General features: G+C 51.5%; 1 protein-coding gene across 2 annotated transcripts in view; it reads right to left on the bottom strand.

The window, feature by feature from the left end:
- Positions 1-16,946, bottom strand: part of Gse1 (Gse1 coiled-coil protein) — a 344,296-nt gene that overhangs the window by 220,020 nt on the left and 107,330 nt on the right. For both annotated transcript variants that reach the window (XM_027410721.2, XM_027410722.2), the window contains exon 2: positions 2,080-2,269. In XM_027410721.2, coding sequence (XP_027266522.1) covers positions 2,080-2,269 — 190 coding nt within the window. The remainder of the gene's footprint in view (positions 1-2,079; positions 2,270-16,946) is intronic.

Below are 16,946 nucleotides of genomic sequence, written 5' to 3'. Positions count from 1 at the left end.
CTATTCAGAACTGGCTGAAGCCACCACAGCAGGACCCTAGTGTTTCCTTGGTGTGAAGCCTCAGAAAGAAGGGAAATGCATAGGGGTGTGTGTGTGTGTGTGTGTGTGTGTGCGCGCGCGCGCACGTGCGCGCGCACACACACACGCACGCATGTGTACACATCTGAGCAAATGAGATAGACGTGTACCTGAATATGCCCTGAGTAGGTCTATATCTGATTGTGGCCCCAGTGTAATCAGACAGACACCTGTCACTCATACCCCCATGCCCAGTGCAGCCTCTAGAGGGAGTCAGGTTGTAGCCTTTGCTCACAATGATGACTCAGGGTCATCACCCAGGAGTCACTGTCAGGGACTCAGATGAGACAAGGCTTATCCCCAAAGGCTCCAAACAGGGCTCCATACTGGAAATTGAAATGTCATCCCCTAAACTTGTGACCTGGAACTTTCTGGGCCAGGGTTAATACTGGGCCACAGTTGATCAGGCTGTAGGAGCCAGGCACAGGGTTCAGTACCTTCCCCAGTACCCTACCACTGCTGTGTAACAGGGATGAGTGCCACAGCCTCTCTGAACCCACTGTACACTGTTCTGCTGATGTGAAATGGCATATACAAACACAAACACGCAAGCCTCTGCTTGCCTAGTGTAACAGAGCTCATGGACCACCAGCCACCAGGCATATCTCACAGACTCACTTTGGGAAACAGAATTTGCTGAAGGTCCCTCAGCCCAAGGCAGGTGCACCTCTTCCCACACAGTGGCCACATTGTTGGGCCCTGCAGATATATCTCATCATTGACTTTGCCTGGGGAAGTGGGTCAGAAATGCAGAGACAAATGAGCTTTCAAGACTCAGTCCACAAGGGCATGTCCTCCCTCAGAGGGCTCATGCCAAATCAGAGCATCCAGGCTTCCACAGGGCAGGCCTGCAGAACTAAGGGAAGTGCTGCTCACACAAGCATGGCATTCTGCCTATTGACCCAACAATGCTGACTAAGTGCTGAGGCTCACATACAACAAGCCTTTCCCTTGTGCCAGATGCTATACCTGCTATGGAAGCCAGGCCCACCATTGCCATGCCATCTCACAGATGCAAGGCTCTCTCTCTCAGCATGTTGGATGAATATGGGCGTGTAGGGGTAAGAGGGTAACAGTCTCTGGCAGCATCTGCCCTGCACCCCCTCCTTTGCTGTATGAACACCCTGTCCACACCTGCCAGTGTTTGAAGCCCCTCAGGCCCCCAAGGCATCAGCGCTTGGTCTGTTGGGTCCATCTGTGAACTGAGTCCACATCTAAGAGGGCAGGAGATTGGTATGGGGTCAACTGCAAGATGAACAAACATTCCAGATCAAAGTCTGGGCCTGTGGTGATCCAAACGCATGTGCCACATGATCTCTGGCTGGCCAGTCACATTCCCCAGCCCCAGCTCCTACTATTTTCTAGCAAGTGAGGGCTTATCTATCCCCTCAGTGGCAAGGCTGATCCTTGAGTCTCCATTACTCCTCAGGGACAGTATGGATCAGGTTCCCACAGGTCCTCTCCACTACAGACTGCTTCAGGGAGTCTTGCATGGTCCACAGTGGCTCCCCAGAACTTAAGAAGAGGCTACAAAGACATAAATGTCCACTGTGTTCTCGGTACCTACAGTAAAGGCCCTAAGAGCCCAAAGAGGCCGATGGGGTCAGGAGAGCCACCCTAGCCACAACTCTCTCAAAAGCCAATGAACAACAACAAAGGTGCATGAGGGCACCAAGTCGGGAAGCCCCGACATGGACGTTCTCATGGCTGCTGGCCCAGCACTAGGGAAGCCTTCACTGGTGCTCAGGACCTTACCCAGAAACAACCTGCAGGCTCATCTTTGCTGCAACGGCGGAATTTACAGGCATGAGTGATCGGTCAGTGCACAGGTAAATTCATCACAGAACATGAAGTGAAAACTCCAAATCCCAATAAGCAGACTGCCAAGAATGTGAGCTGGAACCATCTCTGACCTCGGTGTCCCAGCTCAGCCTCCAGAGCTGCAGCCCATAGGCTGGCTCAGGCTCAGTCTATATGGAGAGATGAAAAACATGACTCTACCTGTGGCTGTGAGGTCTACTCCATCCCCATCCCAGCTGTCCCGGCTGCTCTGCTGACTGGACACTGGCCGCAGCTCCTGGGTGGTCCTGGTGGCTCTGGATAGACTGTCTGTGGGGGGCACTGGCTGTAGCTCGGGCTCTGGTGCAGGAGCATGGACAATTGTAGGTGTCTCCTGAGGGGCAGAGGTGACCTGTAAGGAAAGAAGGGACAAATGAGCCAGGAAGGAGGGGCGCCTTGGGCTACCTCGCTATTCCTTCCTCAGTGTGGCCCGACCTCTGTTGCCAGCAGTCCAGCTGAGCTGGCTTCAGACAGTGAAGACATCGTGTACTCTCATTGCCCAGCCACGGACCCCAGGCTGATGCTGGACACTGTAGCACTGTTTCCATCTCGTGATATCCTAACATACAAGCCCCTAGCTTCCGGCAGACACCCTGGTGAATGTCTAAGACAGAAGTGTGGGGAGATGCACCAAGGTCCGTCCTTATGCAGCCTGTCCCTGGGGTACATCTACATGCCATTGCGAAGTACACCATAGGACCCTGGTGTTCGCCTTGGAAAGCTGGAACGACCATCTCAGCTATGCCCCACAAATTAGTATGATGTCACTTCAAGTCTTCTGGGGACCAGTCTCCTTGAGACCACCTCCATTCGAGGTTCTGTTGTGACCATCTATCAGGCATGGGTGAGGTTCCCCACTGCTCAGAGTGAGTGGAGAAGGTTCCAGAACCCATGGACACCATCTTTGGAGTCTTTCAGGGAAGAGGGGGTGGGGGGCGCTACCACTTGGATTCATCCCCCTTACACCACGAGTTTGCCTGGCCTCACCTCCTGACACACTGGTTCTATATATTTCTAGGTCCCTGCATCATGGAGTCAAGGGAACACATGAATGGTAGGTACCTTGGGAACCAGACACCCTACACCTCTGTGGAATGACACATCTCACTCCACCCTGCTGGGCACAGCTACTGCCAGGCCACCCAGTCTCTACAGAGACCCCACCTGCATACAGGCATCTAGTCTCCACCAGGCACCCATCTTGCTTGAGTTAGACTCAAAACTCAAAGCACAATATACAAGAGTCCGTTCTCTCTTTCACCACGTGGACAGCAGGGATCAAACTCAGGTCTTCAGGCTTGCCAGCAAGCCCCTTTCTTTGCTGAGCCGTCTCACAGGCCCTCTTCTGTATGTATTTAAGTGTGGACACATGCACCCAACACTGAATTCACCAGTTACGGCAGTGTCACCCACATAACCATATCCATCTCTATAACCTCTCACCCCCAGATAGAAATGGTCCCAAGCCCCATATCACAGTATCTGGTCATCTCCCTTCTAACCCCTCCCTACTACACACTTCCTTCTGCCTGTGGCATTCACTATTCTAGCTGTCCTACCTCCTTTCCAAGACTGGACTGAGGTTTCAAAAAAGGTCCTCAGAAAAAGAGACTGAGGTCAAAGCAGCATCAGCCCAGGTCAGGGGGGATGCTGGGGTCTAGGTGGGCATCTGAGGCCAACTCAGCCCCTGGCAGGCAATTTGGGCCACAGGGAGCCAGGCCCAGGCTGGTGGACCTTCTTCTTCTGCACTGAGAGTGCAGGGCTGGTGAGAAGTCATTTTCTGTTCATCCAGTTATTTTTAATTTTTTTTCCCAGGGCTTAGTTCCGTAGGAGTAGCACTCTAAGTGAGACGGATGTTTGGAGTTCCTGAGGCAAGCTCAGCCCCCACCAGCCCTGCAGGCAAGAGGCGGATGAATTTACTGCACTGTTTCCTGGAATGTTTTAATTTATAGCATCCATATGGAGACACTGCCCAGCTGCACCCCCCTCATCCCCCTACCCCACCCCAACCCCATGGCAGGGACGCCAGCTGGATCCAGGAGGCAACACACTGGGCCACACATATCATTTGTTCTTCTTATTCATTCATTCTTGGGGACCTGGGGTGAGTACATCAGTGCAGCAGGGACCCCCAAGCTCTACATGGCTTGGGACCCTACCCTGTAGGGGCTTGGTTACTTCACTGCCTTGTTCTAAATCACCTTAGAAAATTCTATCAGGGTAAAACTAAAGACAGACAGACTCGGTGTTGCCACATCCACGAGGGGGTAGCAGAATGCTATGTCACCAGCCAGGGACTCCTGCTGCCAGGGAGGGCTTATGGGTCAAATCAGGGAGTGACCTTGTGGTGGCCTCTGGGGACAGGCTAGAGGGGAGCAGAGGATTGTGAATGCCCTAGGCTTTGTCCCCTACCTGTGACCTGCTTTTTCTCCTGGAGTAGAAGAACCACCAGGGTCTTGCTGGCACAAAGTAGCTGGTCACACTGTGGCACCCCCTGGAAGGGCTGTGGGAGTTGGTACTGAGTCTAGCAGAGAACACAAGGGAAAGGCATGATCTTTGCTGAGTGCCTACTACATGCTGGCACCAGTCCAAGCCTTTACACAGACTCACACGGTGAACCTTCCAGCCAGCCCTTGCCAGGGAGTCAGCACAGCGACCTGTCTGAACTTGTACAGTAATTGGGTCTTTGAAGTTCAGCGGTTGTCTGTGACCTCAGTCAGTTATGAAGCAACTGGGGGATAAGGCTTTTACATGGAGAACAGCAAGAGTCATGGGCAGAGACAGAGGGTGGGGACAGGACTTCAAGGGCTCCCCTCCTAGAGAGGGGAGATCCAGAAGGGCTTCCTGGAGCAGGTGGAATCTGAACTTGACCTTCAAGAGCGTAGGGTTTGGCAGGGAAGGGAAGTAATCTGGGCATGGGAGAGTCACATCAAAAGCCATGTGACTGGCCCAGCCTGGCTCTTCATCCACACCCCTGCAACGTTCCCTTATCTGCTCCCCTACTCACTCACCCATCTACAAGTCCATCAGTCCACCCATCCACCCATCACCCATCCATCCATCCATCCATCCATCCATCCATCTGTCCATCCATTCATTATCTATCTGTGATGGCTAGCTATTCTTGGTTGTCAACTTGACCACATATGGAATTAACTAAGACCCAAGTGGCTGGGTACATCTATGAGGGATTCTTCTCCCCCCAACACACGCCCTTTTCTTTCCCAGACAGGGTTTCTCTGTGTAGTGTTGGCTGTCCTAGAACTCACTCTGTAGACCAGGCTAGCCTTGAACTCATGGAGATCCTCCTGCTTCTACTTCCTGAGTTCTGGGATTAAAGTCATGTGCCACTACTGCCCTGCTGAGGGATTTTTCTTGATTGATTTATTTGAAGTGAAAAGACCTACCCTAAGCCTGAATCTCTCAAAGTGGGGAAATCTACCTTAAATCCACATTGCCCTTTCTGGTGGTAGCCTATATAAAGAACATGGAAGAAGGAAGCATTTGCTTTTTGCCTGCTTGTCCTTGCTCCTGTCTCACTGGCATTAGAGCCTACTCCTTGGGGATTACAACATATACTGAAGACCAGCTAAGGCATCCAGCCCCGTGAACTGAACAATTGCTGGATTCTTGGACTTTTGGTTGGCAGAAAGCCATTGTTGGACTAGCTGGACCACAGCCTGTAAACCACTCCAATAAACCCCTTTATATATGTACACACACACACACACACACACACACACACACACACACACACACACCTTATATATTCTATTCTGTTCCTCTAGAAAACCCTAATACTTCATCTACCAGTCTATCCACAGTCCATTCTCCCACCTAGTCAGCATCCCTGTACTCATTCCATCCATCTACCCACCACCACCCATCTATTCATTTTTTCCATCTATTATCCATCTACCAATCCATACATACATACATACATCCACCACTCATCTATTCTTCACCCTTCTACTGATTCTATCCATCACATACCCATCCACCAATTCATCTTTTATTCTTCCCATCCATCTACCCACTCACCCATCTATCCATAATTCTCACTCATCCATCCATCCATCCATCCATCCATCCATCCATCCATCCACCCTTCTACCTATCCACCCCAGATGCCAGGGCCAGGAGTGCTGGTGAGCTTTTCCTACAAGTGGGGTCCTGTGGTGCAGCAGGCCTACTGTATGTTACTGTAACAAAGGGACTATGACAAACATCAGCCCTTGCTTAAAGGGTCACAAACCACCCCACAGGGCAAGACCATGAACCAATTGAAGGTGCTCAGCAGCAAGGCCTTAGGAAGATAGCCCTACTCCGGGCCAGCAAGAGCCAGGCTGAAGGACGATAGCTCCATCTTCCATCTCAGGTGCTTCTAGAAGTAGCTGGTGCCACTTTTTAAAAGCTGCATTCTCCTTGTTAAGGAACACTGACAACTGGCAAATGATTTGCACACAGGCAGGAAAGTAAGAAGGCACTTTGGAGCTGTGCTACATCTCTCAAAGTTGCATACAGAGCTACCAAATTCCCCAGCAAGGCCCACTTGGGGAACAGAGACCAGAGAGCAGAAAACACACATTTCTGGGATAGCTTGAAAATGGTCGTTTACAACAGCCTTCTGTCCTGAAGGTCAATAACCCAGACCACAGCCTGTGTGCATGGCTCTGTCCAAGCCGAGTCTCCAGATGATGAGGCAGCCTTCACATGTCCCTGCCCTGCCATGTGCTAAGCAGAGCCAAATGTGTGGCCTGGTCCTATCTGCCCAGCAGTGTGAGCCTGGATCAGAGGATCACATGCCAGTCCCTCTTCTGGTCTAGCTCTTCTTGCTATGCTATACAGACTGCTGTTGGAAGTGAGGATACTTCACACTTCCCTCATTCCAGGGGAGTTTGATCAGAGTTAGTGGATGTGTGTGGAGGGGCTGTAGATTATCTCATGCTGAGCCTCCCACCTACCACCTCCAAAGGAAGGGACCTTAACAGAGCTGAGAGCCATCCTTCCTCACCCTCCCATAGCCAGATTGAACACAATTCCTAACAGAAAACAGCCCTGGGATGCCTATTTGAGTCCCCTCTCTGCCTGGTCACCCTCTATCTTTGTATAAAATGCTATGATGCCTAGGGCATGTACTATTGTCCTCATGTTCCCTTCCCAGGGAACCCTGGCAATCACAGCATCACAGACTCACACCTGGCTTTGAATGGTAGGCTGGATAAAGGCCACGATCCCCAGAACCTCCATGGACAGTAGCTACTGAGTTAGCTTTCGTCAGATGGTGGCTAGGGGCCAAGAAGGACATTTCTATGGCTCTCCAAAACAAAAAGGTGTTCACAGCCTGCCACATCCCTCATGGCTCTCACACCACCACACTTTCTCCAGGGAACTCAAGTGGTTTTTGAGGATGCCATACCAGATAATGACGAGGCAGCCTTCATCAGGAGGAGAGGGGAAAAGCAGACATTGTTCAAAAGGAGGAGGGCATGTGTCTGTATGTGCGTGCATGCGTGCGAGTGTGTCTGTATGCCCCTGCGTGCATGCTGTGCATGTGTGTGCACAGGTATGTGTGTTCTATTGGGTCCCAATTCTATTTAACTAATTTTTAATCAGCTCACAAGGTCTCTAAATTGGAGTTCTCCACTATCTTAAGTTTTATTGAAACATGTGTCACATATTATACAATTTATTATCTTTTTTTTTCAATGTTGGGAATTGAATCCAGATTAATTCAGGAGCAAGCACTTAAATTACGCAGTCCTGGGGTTGGTGAGATGGCTCAGCAGGTAAAGGCTTGCTGCCAAGCCTGATGATCTGAGTTCAATCTCCAGGATCCACATCACAGAGAGGGTATACAAGCACACTGGTACATGTGTGTGTCCCCACACGACAAATGCATGTAACATAAATAAATAGTCCAAGTTAATGGCTTTTTAAAAATTTGTGCAGTTGTGCAACTGTTTCAAAAACCCCATTTTAGAACATTTTATCCCATTAACTCTGGGGACATCACCCCCGGAGCCTTCCTCCATCCCCCCTAAACTCCTGGAAGTTAATCTTTCTCTCTGTCTTCCAGCCCCTGGGGCAGTCACTCCCTTTCTTCCCCAGGCTCTCTCAGCTTCTACAGCCACTGCTCTACTCTGCCTTTATGCGCTCTCCTACTGGGGACATTTCACATTAACGAAGTTGTCACGTGGGACCTCTCATGTCACCCTTTCTCAGTTAGCATCAGTCTTCCTGTCCTTCCTTGTCTAGCAAACCAACCATGCATCTCTAAGAAAAGGCTTCAAGCTGAGGCCCTGCAGCAGCCTGGAGGCTGCCCAGCGAAACACTGGGGTCTAGCTCTGTTATTGGAACTGTTCTTCCTCCTGGTTCCACGCTAGAGTGCCTGCCTGGGGCCAGGTCTTGGCTCTTCTCCCTTGTTGGGAGATCTCAGTAGTGCGGCTTCACTTCTTCAGGAATCCATCCTTTTGTAGCCTGGAAGGGCTAACATGGTGCTGCCTCCAAGACGGACAGTAGAGTTTAGGGATTTAGGGGCTCCCATGTAGGGCAGTGCTGGTAGTCCATGACCAGGCCCATTTTAACAGCCCAGAGAAAAGGCATGGGGAAAAGCCATGGGAAGAGGTACCTGTCTGAATTCATTTAGTCATCCCACCATCCATCTTCAATGGAGAAAACTGAGGCACAAAAGTCAGCCCAGTGTCACAAGGTCACTTGGATATTTGAAGTCAGAGCCACAAATTCAGGAGGGATTGTGTGCTGCCAGGTGCTCAAAGTGCTAGCTAGCAGAGTCCATGCCCCATCAGGACTCAGGTTTTGCATTGTAGGCAACAGGGTGGGGGTGGGATGGGGAATTGCCATCAATCTGCTGGTTTACCTCTAGAGAAAGGCCAGGGAGCTAAGACATGGAACGGAGAACTACAGGGCGGGGTTGGGGGGCAGATGCCAGTACCAGTGGTGCAAAAGAACACCCTCCCACGGCCCAGGAGAAGCCAGACATGGAAAATAAGTCAAGGGTGGAAAGGAAGGCTGCTCCCCTAACCCCATGTGGCACCAGCTAGCCTCCAGGGACCTGCAAGAGGCATACAGGTTACAGGACTAGTGCCAGCTGCCAACGGTGGAGGGAAGGGAGGAACAGGCCAGCTCTGCCTCCAGGAGCCCCCACTCCCTTTGCCCAACCCACCAATGCTGTATCATCATTAGAAATTGCATTTGCCCAGCTCTAGTGGGACTTGCAAGATGGCATGTCAGAGGCTTAGAAGCATCATTTGATGCCCTTAATTCCCTCTGATGGCTCCATAATATAGGCAGAGAACTCCAGATCCTGCACTAAAGGGAGGGAGAGGCTTCAGCCCAGAGCACAGCACTGCTGCTCGCACAGTCCCCAACCAGCAGACAGCTAAAGGGTTAGTGTGAGCGCAGCGGCCAGGCGTAATTGGAAAGTTATTAGATATGGAATACACACGGCACCCAGCAAATGAGTAATCAGGGGCTAATTAAGCACACGGCACAGCCGAGCGCACAGGGGAGGCTGGTGGCTTCCACATCTGTGCTGGCAATTAGGGGCGCTCCGGCTGCAGCTCCGGCTGGGGCTGGGGCGGGTGCAGACACCCACTCACCAAGGAGCACAGCTGGGGGTCTCTGCCCCATCACTCACAGAGGCAGAAGCACTAAACCCACCAGTCTTGGGGATAGCAGAAGGTCCAGGGGACAAAGGGCACACCAGGAAAGAGGGATGTTTATTGTCTCTGCCTTCATGTTCAGCAGCCATCTGAGTGCCTGACAAAGGGACAACAGTGTGCACAAAGCCAGGACAGGGACCCGTGCAGTGATTCTGCTGGGTAGTCTGGCAAGGAGTGTGACCATGTCATGATCTAGATAGGGAGACTGAGGTTGGGGCAAACAGAAAATAGGCAGCCCACCCAGCCTGGTCCTGGTGTCTGAGGAAGGGAGGAAGCAGACATTCTTTGGAAGGCCAGAGTCAAAGCTAAGGGAAGAAGCAGCCAGCCACTCACAGACAGGACCCCTGCCCAACTCCTTGTCTCTCCTAGTAGCCCAGCTTCTACTCCTAGAGGTGGCCACTGTTCATCTTCCACAGCTGGGCTCTGGTCATACAGTCTCCTAAAGCCCCACTACATCTGAGACAGGAGATCTTTCCAAAACAGGATCCATTGCCAAGTGTGTTACCAATGCTTTGATCCTCTGGGGATATCCAAGAGTCGTGCAAGTGGCCCAAAGTGGCTCTTCATCACATAACACTTCTTTCTGTCCATCTACCAGTGGACATCCATCCACCTACCCATCCAAACTATCCTTTAATCCATCCACCCACCCACCCACTCACCCACTCACTCATAAATCCACACACCCATCCATACACCATTCATTTTATTAGCACCTACTGTGTGCCTGGGATAGAGATAGCAGCCAATGAAACAGTTAACAATTACTAACCTCACAGAGCAGACATACTGGCTGGGCCTAATGTTCCAATATGGGTGTAAATGGGTAGGTACCACAGTGTTTGCTGGCCAGTCTAAAGGAAATGAGGGGGAGACAGGCAGCAGAAGAGCAAGATGGGGAGGATAAATGGTGTGCGTAAGGGTGGCCAGGTCTTGACATGGACAGAAGCCAGTCTGGAAGAAGCTGTAATGGTGGTGGAGGCCCTGCAGCCTCTGGGGTACCCAAATCCGCCTGGTGTGCCCCAAGAGGCTATAGAAGGACAGACTCACACTAAAACTGCCCTGTGCACCCATATAGTTGTCCCCCACACCTGGGCCATGAGAAGAGAGTGCTGCAGAAACCCAACATAGACTGCAAAACTGCCTTGCTTGGTTTGCAGCTGTGAACTGCGTGCCTACAGCCAAGTCGCTGCACCTCTCTGGGCCCTGGCTTCCATGTCTGTGGAATGGGCATGTCCTAAAGCATCAGCCTCCTGGGTGGCCATGCAGGAGACTGGCCAAGTAAGGGCTCCATGGAGTGAATCAGCACAGATGTGAGTGTCATGGGCACACTGCCCAGGGTTGGCCAGCCCTTCCTGCCATACTATTTTCTAAGCAACTGTGCCTGCCATGGCTCCAAATAATGGCCTCACCAGGCCTGTGAACCAGGCTCCCAGACAAGCCAAGCTGGGTACAGGGTGTTGGGGAAGAGTACATAGTTTATCTCTCATTCACCACCACAAGCCTCCACCCCCAATGCCCCTGTCCCTTACCCACCAAAGTCCCAAGTTCTTCCTCAGTGAGATCTCCTGGACTCTGTCCCTAGGTCCCCTCCTGAGTAGAGCTGAATACTGCCCCACCCACCACATCCTAGAGCCATAGATTCGGGGGTTTCAGATCTGCTAACTCAGACCATCATCTCCTTCTGAACGGTACTCTACCCTCAGGGTCTGGCCCAGCATCCCCAAGACACTCCAAGGAAGAGGCAAATCTGAGTCCCAGGAAGAGCCATTTGCAGGGATAGAGAACAGTGTTTCGGGCTAAGGGAATGGCCCGAGCAAAGGCCCTGCAACAGAGCTGCCATGCAGGTACCTATGTCAAGAGGAAATGGGGGAAGCTACAGGGCAATACTGGAAGCTCTCCTTACCCTGGAGACCTCTGAATCTCATGAGGAGTAAGCTGGGGCTCTGGAAGTGCTCTGAGTCACAGACATAGATGATCTCTCTCTCTCTCTCTCTCTCTCTCTCTCTCTCTCTCTCTCTCTCTCTCTCTCTCTGTGTGTGTGTGTGTGTGTGTGTTATGCACCTGCGGGCCAGGTCAGGCATCGGGCTGTTCCTCTCTCCACTTTATTCCCTTGAGACAGGGTCTCTCACTGAACCTGGAGCTCAGCTGACAGCCAGTAATCTCCAGCCCTCCTCCGACCTCCACCCCACACAGAGGTTGCGGGTAGATGATTTATTATAATTATTATTTTTAATCACAATTCAGACCCTTGTGTTCGCACAGCAAGTGTTCCTATATGCTGAGCCAACTCCCCAGTCCTGGCTTTTGCCTTTTCGAAACTTTGCTTTCGCTGCTGAGTGAGTTTCAGGTGTGAGCAATGAGGTGGATCCACCCTGTGTGCCTGTCAGTCCTCCCCACAGAGGCATCACACAGTCTACAGCGCCTGTCACACAGGGCACGACAATGGCAACCCACAGATTCAGTGCAGACCTTCAAGTCTAGCTTTGATTGTGTGTGCTTGCTGAATTCTCCATGGTTCCAGCCCTTACATGGGCCCCAGCTCAGTCAAGACATGGAACACCCCGCTGCCACAGTGTCCCTTCTGTTGTTTCATTTATTCCCAGCAAGCTGTGCAAATAGGACCCTACAGGATGTGCCTGCCCTTCAGGGCCTTGTTTTTCTCACCAGACAGAGCTCAAGGTCTCTTGATATCGGAGGTCAGTGTCTGACACTGCTGGGCTCCTTAGGGAAGCTAAGCTGTTTGCTCCAGTGTCCTCAGACTCAGTATTCTAGAAATTGATGGAGAGATAGGGAGGCCTGTCCTAGGCTCAGCTACTTTCCTGCCCCCAGCTTCCTTTACTATCAGCCCTCTCCCTCTAGGCCAAGGGGAGGACTTGTACTTCGCCTTATCTGCTGGCCCTCAGCCAGCCTGCATCCCACTTCTGGGCTTCCCTGCATGGATATTATCTCTGCTTCCCCAGGTCAACTGCAGAGCTGCTTACTAAGAGTGGACTCTTGGGATGTTTCCCATTCTGCTGCGGTTCAGAGGCAGTTAGCAACCCACAAAACTACACATGGCAGAAAGACTACAGATGCCAGCCCTAGTGCACCCGGGACTATACAGAGACCAGGGACTGGGGACTCACCTGGCAGGTGCTAAGGAGATAGGAGAGTGGGGCCTGAAGGTTTACCAAAGCCCCCATCTGGGCCTTACTCAACCATGCCCATGACATAATCGCTGTGGAACGTGCAGTGCGCCACTCAGGGCAGTCAGTTCATCAAGCGCTGACAGCCGTCAGCAAAGTGATCAGGAGACTATTAATTTTTCTCCTCTCCCTTGCCAGGAGTGTAACGGTGAGAAATGGCAGTTGAACCACAGGAAGGTTCTTCAGGGTGACAAAAATAAAAATAGCTCTAATTGAAGCTGATAGAAATTACACCCTTTGGAAACACGTCAGGATGCACTCCAGGGCAGGGCGCCTGTCACAGGCTCATGGAAACAGGTGACAGCCACAGCAAACAGGCCCACAGGGCTTCATGGCATCCACTTGGTGGCTGCTGAGAGGTCCCACAGTGCAGGGGCAGATGGCAGTGGAAGGCTGTCCAAGACAAGCAGAAAGCCTCACCTGCTCAGCTGCCCATCATCACAGGAGGTACAGCAAGTCAATGTCCTGAGAGGCCAAGATGTATCCTGGGTTCTGGAAAGTCCAGGGGACACCACCATTACAGTCAGGTTAGTGACCCAATTACCAGCCTTTCCCTTGAGGCTCCAGTACCTGGAGCCCAACACCCATGTGAAAAGTGGGAGGGTACAGAGGGCCCTGGGATGACCATGTGTTCTGTCCATGGTGGCTTACAGTCTGAAGCCTGTAGGCTGGGTCTGTGTGTGTGTGTGTGTGTGTGTGTGTGTGTGTGCCTGCCTCCTGAGTGCTGAGATTAAAGGTGTGTGGCACCACCGCCCAGTTTGTATGCCTATGTTTATAAACTCAGTGGAGATGAGATGACCGTGGGCAGAGTGCAGCATTTGTTCTGCTCACTGCCTGGCATTAAGTGCTTTCCCTGTGTCTAATCCACTCAGTCCCCACAGCAGCCCGTGAAGTACACAACCACTACCACCACCACAGGTGAGGCTGGGGGGCGGGGCTGAGTGGTGTGCACTTGGACTGACAGCCAGGAGCTCTGGGCCCTCACCTTCACCGCCACCCTGCCCAGGAGGCTCTTGGTCTGAAATACCTGTGCTCAGAAGGGGAAACAGCAGTCCTGAACTCACCCAGTCATTTCCAGTGATATAGGAACACCCATTTCGTGAGATGGAGATTCTTCAGCTCTCCATCAGACAGAGCCTTGAGCTGAGCCTGAACTTGCTGGTCAAATCCTGCCAGCCACACTCTGTGCCAGGTGCCTGCTATCCCAGGTGGGAAGATGGCCAGACAACAGAATGTTTTTCTGAGTCCAGAGATCAAAATGAAAGGCATCAGAGGGCTGGCTAGAGGGTTCAGTGATAAAAGTGTCCTAAAAACAATCCCTGGGACCCATAGGGTGGAAGGAGAGAACTGATTCCTGCAAGTTGACCTCTGGTCTCCACATGTGCACCACCGTGTCACACACGCACGTGCGCGCGCGCACACACACACACAGAGTAAATAATAGAAATGTAATAAAAATGCTTTCTTAAAGAAAGCGTCAGCATAGGAGGTGGACAGCAGTCTCCCCTGCAGCTGTGCTGAGACAGGCCTCACTCTCGGTATGCAGCAGAGGATCACCTTGAACTTCTGGTCCCCTTTCCACTTCCTGAGTTCCAGAAGGACAGACTCAGTGCTGGTTAGTCTCTTGACACTGTTGGCTGAATCTAACTGAGAGCCAGAGGCAGGAGGACCATGAGTTCCAGGCCAGCCTGGGCATCACAGGCAAATCTTGCTTCAAAACAGAACAAAGCCAGAATGTGACAGTGACAGCAGAAGAGGTTTTATTCTTTTCTTTGTGCTGAGGATATGGAACCCAGGCCTCCCACGGGCTAGGCAAGAGCTCCACCACTAAGTCCCAACCCAGCAAGACTCATTTTTTTTTTTAAAGAAGAAAGAAAAGATGGGAAGGAACCCACACCCTCGCTCCCTCCCGTTCCAGCAAAGCAGCTAACACTGGAGATGCATCTAGACGACAGCAATTTCTGTCCCTGTTCACTGCCGTCTTCCCTGAAAAGATCTGAGGGAATAATTGGCTGACGTGAGTCCTGGCTGAACAAAAAGGCAGGAGAGAAGAGTGGGAATAAGCATCTGTGAAGTTCACAGCAAGAAGGCCAGATCATGGCAGGGAGCACACAGTAGGAAGAAGGCCAGGTCATGGTGGGGAGCACACAGTAGGAGGAAGGCCAGGTCATGGTGGGGAGCACACAGTAGGAGGAAGGCCAGGTCATGGTGGGGAGCACACAGTAGGAGGAAGGCCAGGTCATGGTGGGGAGGACACAGTAGGAGGAAGGCCAGGTCATGGCGGGTCTGGTCGAATCTGTTTTGTGTTCTGATGCCATGGCACAGGGGCCAGCCTTGTATCCACCTGGGCAAGGCCAGCAATCCCCTCAAGAGAGAAGACTGTGCCCCTTGATGGAAGCATAGATAATTAAACCCCTTGGGTGGACCCAGAGCAGACCATAGCAAGGTTATCATGGACTGAGCCAAGTGTCACAGGTCTGCCACATGGCTGCTGGGCTGATGCACATACTGGGATGCCCACTAGCCAGCTGACTCACCTCTGAGAGTAAAGGCCAGGGGACAGCAGGATGGTGGGCCTGCATGGTGGCTCACGGCCCATGACAGTCACTGATGCCCAGTTTCAATGCCACTGCATGCCCACCTAACACCAAACAAAAAATGTGGCAAGAGATGTGTCGTGTTTAGGCTTGCTATGCTAGGCGGTACTTGGCACGCGAGCAACATGATTATACAAAATACCGAAGCAACATTCCCTCCCTACCAAGCTTTCGGACAACACAGGGCTGTGTGGCTGTGTGAAGGTTACTCTCTAAGCTATGGCTTCCTCTGTAAAATAACACAATGTCTCATGGGGTGGGGGTGGGGTTATGCAGGGATAAGACATAAAATCTGCCACAACCCCTGGAGATGTTTATTTACATTTCTGGGTCATCGTGCACCAAGCATTCAAGTGCCCTGTGAATCTTAGGTTGGCAAATCTGTTTAGGAGTAGGTGCCCAATTTGTGGAGGAGGAGACTAAGGTACAGAGACAAAAATTCAGCTGCCTCGATGTCACTGAGGCTGCTTGCTCTGCCCCAGACCTGCCACCCTCAGTCTGTACTTTATCATCTTGGCAAAATGAAAAGATGTTATTGGAAAGTCCAAAAATCTGGAGAGGATTCAGGAGCCCTCACTGGTCAACTGTGCATGCCTGGGCACATGTGTACACACTGGGGGCTCAGCAGCTCACAGTAAGTTGTAGAAAAGGCGAGCTCGGAGAGGAGGCAGAGAGAAGAGGGCAAGCATGGGTAGAGGGGACAGAGGAGGAGGGACACAGACAGAGCCAGCCCTGCAGTGCTTATGGATGGTACAGGCCAGGGTGCCAGGGTGTCAGGCAGGAAGCAGGCCTGGGGACCTAAGAGCCTCCTACCCTGGCTCTCTTACTCCAGGGGTGTGTCCTTTTTGTCTTATTCTCTGAGGTGCAAGGAAAGAATGGGCCCAGAGCCTTGCTCAGTGACACAGTGCTCTGCCAGGCCACACTCTGAACCTAAAAAATCTTTTTTGTTTGTTTTCCTTTTTATTTTGAGACAAGGTTTCATTATGTAGCTCTGGCTGTCCTGGAACTTGATATGTAGACCAGGCTAACCCCAACCAATAGAGATCTACCCACCTCTGCCCCCAAGGGTTAGGATTAAAGGCATGGGCTACCATGCCCCTTCACCATTTTTTAAAAAAGAAATAAAAGATATTGACTCCAAAGCATATAGTGAAAAATTGGTGACAACTCTGTTTAGATACCAGTGTGTCAGCCCTGCCTCAGACCCTATTTAGATGTCCGAAGGGTGGCACATGCTGTGAGTAGCAGGTAGCCGTCCACAGGAATGAGACTTACATGGGGTAGAGATGGTAACAGGGCAGAAGAGAAGGGAAGAGGTTGGAGAATGTGTGTGCACACATGTGGGTGTGTACATACACTACCAAGTATGCAGACACACACTTGCCTGTACATGTACACATGTGTGCACACACACATGCATACATGTGCAAAGTCTGGGCCAGCATATACACAAAAATGCATATATATGCACACATCTGTACACAAACACCTCTATGTATGTATGTATGAATGTGTGTGTGTATGAGTGTGTGTGCGTGCTCTGGGCATGTTGTATACGC

The sequence above is a fragment of the Cricetulus griseus genome, chromosome 3 (assembly GCF_003668045.3).
Source record: "Cricetulus griseus strain 17A/GY chromosome 3, alternate assembly CriGri-PICRH-1.0, whole genome shotgun sequence".
Lineage (NCBI taxonomy): Eukaryota > Metazoa > Chordata > Mammalia > Rodentia > Cricetidae > Cricetulus > Cricetulus griseus.
Note: the sequence above shows the minus strand (reverse complement) of the source record. Positions and strands in the feature narration are given on the sequence as shown.